The 5,658-nt window shown below is 46.4% G+C and overlaps 2 protein-coding genes across 2 annotated transcripts in view; one reads left to right on the top strand and one right to left on the bottom strand.

The window, feature by feature from the left end:
• Nucleotides 1-5,658, top strand: part of LOC122551955 (striated muscle preferentially expressed protein kinase-like) — a 267,850-nt gene that overhangs the window by 40,037 nt on the left and 222,155 nt on the right. The gene's annotated exons all lie outside the window — the stretch shown is intronic.
• Nucleotides 1-5,658, bottom strand: part of LOC122551837 (striated muscle preferentially expressed protein kinase-like) — a 12,214-nt gene that overhangs the window by 4,729 nt on the left and 1,827 nt on the right. The window contains exons 2-3 of the mRNA XM_043694355.1: nucleotides 5,264-5,339; nucleotides 3,486-3,635 (exon numbers count right to left, since the gene is read on the bottom strand). Of these exons, the coding sequence (XP_043550290.1) occupies nucleotides 3,486-3,635; nucleotides 5,264-5,339 (226 nt within the window). The remainder of the gene's footprint in view (nucleotides 1-3,485; nucleotides 3,636-5,263; nucleotides 5,340-5,658) is intronic.

Here is a 5,658-nt window from a genome sequence, read left to right as displayed (position 1 = left end):
TGTCCTACCCCCCCCCATCTTCCATCCCACTTATCCGCTCCACCCTCTTTTCCGACCTATCACCATCACCTCCACTTCCATCCACTGATTGCCTTCCCCCAACCCCCTCCCATTTATCTCTCAGCCTCCTTGGGCCTCCCCCACATTTCCAATGAAGAGCTTATGCCTGAAACGTCGACTCTCCTGCTCGTCAAATGCTGCCTGACTGTGCTTTTCCAGCACCACTCTTTTTGACTTCTACATTCAATACAGTCAAAGACGATCTTGGGTCTGCATTCTGTATAAGGACCTTGATTTCCCGAAAAACCCTGTCTGTTCCAGCTGAAAGTAGATTCAACCACGGAGCATCCACAGCTCTCTGGGATCGGCAATTCCAAACATTCCCCACCTTCTGAGGGAAGATCTTTCTCCTCATCCCAGTCTGAAACAATCAGTTCCTTATTCTCGTTGAGAAGGTGGTCCCTCATCCCAAAGACCCAGAAATAATTACATCCCCAACAGAATGGTCACCAGGAGGCTCTTTGGCCCATCAAACCAATTCTATCATTCAATGACACCGTGATTGAGCTGTATCTAAAATCTGATTCGATTCTGTGAACCTTCCGAAAAGCTCATTCACAGGACATGGGGCTTGTTAAGAATGAGAATTCAAGATTTTGACCCTTAATTCCTTCACCTACCAAACCATAATCAATTTCCACCTTAAGTGGACAGCGAAGAAGGTTACCTTGAAGTACAATGGGATCTTGATCAGATGGGCCAATGGGCCGAGGAGGGGCAGATGAAGTTTAATTTAGACAAATGTGAAGTGCTGCATTTTGGAAAATCAAATCAGAGCAGGACTTACACACTTCACGGTAAGGTTCTGGGGAGTGCTGCTGAACAAAGAGACCTTGGAGTGCAGGTTCATTGCTCCTTGAAAGTGGAGTCACAACTAGACAGGATAGTGACAAAGGCGTTTGGTATGTTTTCCTTTATTGGTCAGAGCATTGAGTATAGTTGGGAGGGCACATTGCAACTGAATAGGACATTGGTTAGGCCACTTTTGGAATACTGCGTGCAATTCTGGTCTCCCTCCTGTAGGTAGGATGTTGTGAAACTTGAAAATGTTCAGAAAAGTTTTACAAGGACATTGCCAGGGTTGGCAGATTTGAGCTATAGGGAGAGGCTGAATAGGATGGGGCTGTTTTCCCTGGAGCGTCAGAGGCTGAGGTTATAGAGGTTTATAATATCATGCAGGGTATGAATAGGATGAACAAAGTCTTTTCCCTGGGGTGGGGAAATCCAGAACTAGCGGGCATAGGTTTAGGGTGAGAGGTGAAAGATTTAAAAGGGACCTAAGGGACAACTTTTTCACGCAGACGATGGTACATGTATGGAATGAGCTGCCAGAGGAAGTGGTGGAGGCTGGTACAATTACAGCATTTAAAAGGCATCTGGATGGGTATATGAATAGGAAGGGTTTAGAAGGATATGGGCCAGGATCAGAGATTATGTTCGGCATGGACTGGTTGGATCAAAGGGTCTGTTTCCGTGCTGTGTGATTCTATGACTCGACAATAAGGGCAGCAGATACACAGGAACACACCCCCTGCAAGTCCCCATCCGAGCCACTCACCTTGCTGACTTGGAAATATATCACCGTTCCTTCACTGTCGCTGGGTCAGAATCCTGTAATTCCCTCCCTAAGGGTATTGTGGGTCTATCTACAATGGACTGGTTCAAGAAGGCAGCTCACCCCAACTTCTCAAGGGGCAACTATGGACAATTAAAGGACATGGGATAGGAGGTAATGTATTAACACCTTAATGGTTGACTAACAGACAGAAAACAGAGTGTAGGAATAAATGGATTATTCTCACAATTGCAGACTGTGATGACTAGAATATCAAAAAGATATGTATTTGGGCCCCAGCTGTTCATAATAGACCTCAGTGATTTGGAGATAGGAACCAAATGAATTATTTCCAACTTTGTGGATGATACAAAGCTAAATGGGAATGTGTATTGTGAGGAGAATGTACAGTGGCTTCTGGAGGATTTGGATAGAGTTAGCGAATGGGCAGGAACATGGTAGATGGAATATAATGTGGAAAATGTGAGGTTTTGCACTTGGGGAGATGTCCAGTGTAATTCCAAACAGTGCAGAGTAAGCTTTACCTGTATCTCACCCCGTGCTGTCCCTGTCCTAGGAATGTTTGATGGGGGACAATGTAGAGGGCGCTTTATCCTGTATCTAACCCCGTGCTGTCCCTGTCCTGGGAGTGTTTGATGGGGACAGTGTAGAAGGAGCTTTATCCTGTATCTAACCCCGTGCTGTCCCTGTCCTGGGAATGTTTGATGAGGACAGTGTAGAGGGAGCTTTATCCTGTACCTAACCCCATGCTGTCCCTGTCCTAGGAGTGTTTGATGGGGGACAGTGTAGAGGGAGCTTTACTTTGTGGCTTTACCTCTCAGTTGCAGGTCATAGCTTGGACCAGGATGGGTCATCGATAAAGCAGAGTCGAAAGTGTGGCGCTGGAAAAGCACAGCAAGTCAGGCAGCATGCGAGTCAACATTTTGGGCAAAAGCCCTTCATCCTAACCTGCTGTGCTTTTTCCAGCACTACACTTTCGACTCGGACACTCTAGAATCTGCAGGCCACAGTTTCTCCACCGATAAAGCATAGAAAAAGACCTTTAGCCCAAACAACCAGCTAACTATTCTAACCCCATTTCTCAGCACTTGGCCCATAGACTTGGCATCACAAGTGCAGTTTCTTCCTGTCTATGCCCCTCATAATTTTATACACCTCAATCATGTGCCCTCTCAATCTCCTCTGCTCGGAGGGAAACAGTCCCAGTCTGTCTAATCTCTCTTCATCACTGGAACTCTCCAGCCCAGGCAATATCCTGGTAAATCTCTTCTGCCCCCTTTCTCGTGCTATCCCAACCCTCCAATAACGTGAATACCAGAACTACACAGAATACTTTTGCTGTAGCTAGGATTGGCATCTACTGGGATAAAACCGGAAACATAAGAACAAGGAGCAGGAGTAGGCCATTTGGCCCCTCGAGTCTGCTCCGCCATTCAATAAGATCATGGCTGATCTTTTTGTGCACTCAGCTCCACTTACCGTAACCCTTAATTTCTTTACTGTTCAAAAATCCATCTTTGCCTTAAAAACATTCAGCGAGGTAGCCTCAACTGCTTCACTGGGCAGGGAATTCCACTGATTCATAATCCTTAGGGTGAAGATGTTCCTCCTCAACTTAGTCCCAAATCTGCTCCCCTTAATTTTGAGGCTATGCCCTCTTGTTCTTATTTCACTTGCCAGTGGAAACCACTTTCCTGCTTCTATCACATTTATTCCCTTCATAATTTTTTATATTTCTATAAGATCCCCCTTCATTCGTCTAAATTCCAAAAGAGTATAGCACAGAAAGAGACAAGAGATTCCTGTGTCCAGACAGTATTAGTTTGTTGCCATGGGGTTGGTTACTCACGCTGGGAACATGCAGAGGACCCGTTTAAGAAAGAGTGCAGCATTCTGCGATGCATTGGGATAGCACTTTGTGAGGTCAAACTGTGCTGATTTAATCTTGCTCTCGAGTTCTGTTGGATCTGGTGCAGTGAAGGGTGATCGTCCACTTAACCTGAAACACAGAGAACATGAGTTATAAATAACACACAGAGTTGCCTCACACGACTGAGCCTCAGTACCAAGCAGCTGTGGTTGTCATTCAGGGAATCCCATTCCCATTAAATCCTTTTTTTTAAAATCCCTGACCTGCCAGCTACTCCTGAAAACTCTCACTCATGGGTAGGCTTTGGGAATTCTCAGAAACCTTCCCCACCTGCACAGACATGGGGCGTTTACAGGTTAGTCCTTTCCATTCTCACCCCTTCCTTGTCCCTCTGTTCCCCGAGGAACACCTTCTCCGTAGCCTACCTACCCAGCCAGAAAGTGGACAGTGAGACAGGATGGTCCGAGAGCAATGTCAATGTGTTCTTGACTGTCCCACAATCCAACAGTTTCACCTCCGTCAGTATCTGCATTTACTGTCACACATGTGGGGGTGATGGCCCAATGGGATTATCACTAGATTATTAACCCACAGACAGGTAATGCTCTGGGACTTGGGTTCGAATCCCACCACGGCAGATGGTGGAATGTGATTTCAATAAAAATCTGGAATTAAGAGTCTAACGGTGACCATGAATCCATTGTGGATTGTTGTAAAAACCCATCTGGGTCACTAATACCTTTAGGGAAGGAAACTGCCACACTTGCCTGGTCTGGCCTACATGTGATTCCAGACCCACAGTAATGTGGTTGATTTTTACCTGCCCTCTGGGCAATTAGGAATGGGCAATAAATGCTGGCCTGGCCTGTGACGCCCTCATCCTACGAACAAATAACTGAAAGAAACCTCTCGGTCTCTCTTTGGGAATAATGGTGTGGAGGTGCTGGTGTTGGACTGGGGCAGACAAGGTCAGAAGTCACACGACACCTGGTTATAGTCCAACAGGTTTATTTGAAATCACAAGCTTTTTGAGCGCTGCTCCTTCATGTGACTCCTGACTCTGGGAGTAATGGCTTGAGTCTGCTCAGGAATGGGAAGCTGAAAGTGACTTTCCCCTTATCCCTGCTGTTCCAGAGATGCTGCTGTATTTGCAAACTGGCGGGCAGCTGGGAACAATGGGGGAAGCAAGAGGGATTTAGGACCCCAAGTACACAAATAGGCTTCTGGGACAGCTCCTTCCAAACCTGTCACCCCACAAGGACAACAGATACATGGGAACTCGACCCCCTGCAAATTCCCCTCCAAGCCACTCACCATCCTGACTTGGAAATACATCATTGTTCCTTCAGCATTGCTGAGTCAATACCCTGGAACTCCCTCCCTAAGAGCAGTGACTGGTTCACAAATCAGTGAATGTAACAATTGCAGACCCAAGGGATCTCTCTGTCTCTCTATGGAGGGAGAGGATGTACAAACAGTACTTATCTAGTGTGCACTGCCAATGGGAAATGGTACTGAGTGAGAATGTGCGTGCATGTGTATGTGGGGAGGGGGAGTGGGGGTTAAAAGAATCATGATTTAAAAAGCAGGTTAATGCAGCCCCACTCCAGGAGAGTGAACAAGCCATGTACATGCACCAAACAAGCAAGGACATCTCGAAGGGGCGTATTCCCCCTCGCTGCACTCCCTCACACTCAGAGCTACAAAACCCACACCCAGACACAGTCAGAGATACCAGCAAACACCCTCCTACTCACATGATGTAAATAAGCACGCCCAGACCCCAGATATCAGCCGGTGGTCCAATCGGATCTCCCTTCAGCATTTCAGGAGCTTGGAGAGAACGAGAGAGACAGGACAGAGAGAGAGAGAGAAAGAAAGAGAAAGATGGAGAGAGAGATGGACAGAGGAACAAAACACAAGAGAGAATTATCAGTTAGTGAGAGAGTCACAGAGATCGCATTTTTGGAAATGACAGCCCTGTAACACCACCGGAGATGATGAGGGAGAATAAGTGAGAGAGAAAAATAATTGTGAGATTGAGAGCGAAAATGAGGCGATGGGTTTGAAAGATGGAGGTGTTGAGAGTAAGAGAATGATCGGGAGAATAAGAAGAAATCTACAGAATTGGGAGCTGAATAGTGGAGATGGG

Source organism: Chiloscyllium plagiosum, chromosome 7 (assembly GCF_004010195.1).
Source record: "Chiloscyllium plagiosum isolate BGI_BamShark_2017 chromosome 7, ASM401019v2, whole genome shotgun sequence".
NCBI classification, from domain to species: domain Eukaryota; kingdom Metazoa; phylum Chordata; class Chondrichthyes; order Orectolobiformes; family Hemiscylliidae; genus Chiloscyllium; species Chiloscyllium plagiosum.
This window is presented reverse-complemented; position numbering and strand designations above follow the sequence as displayed.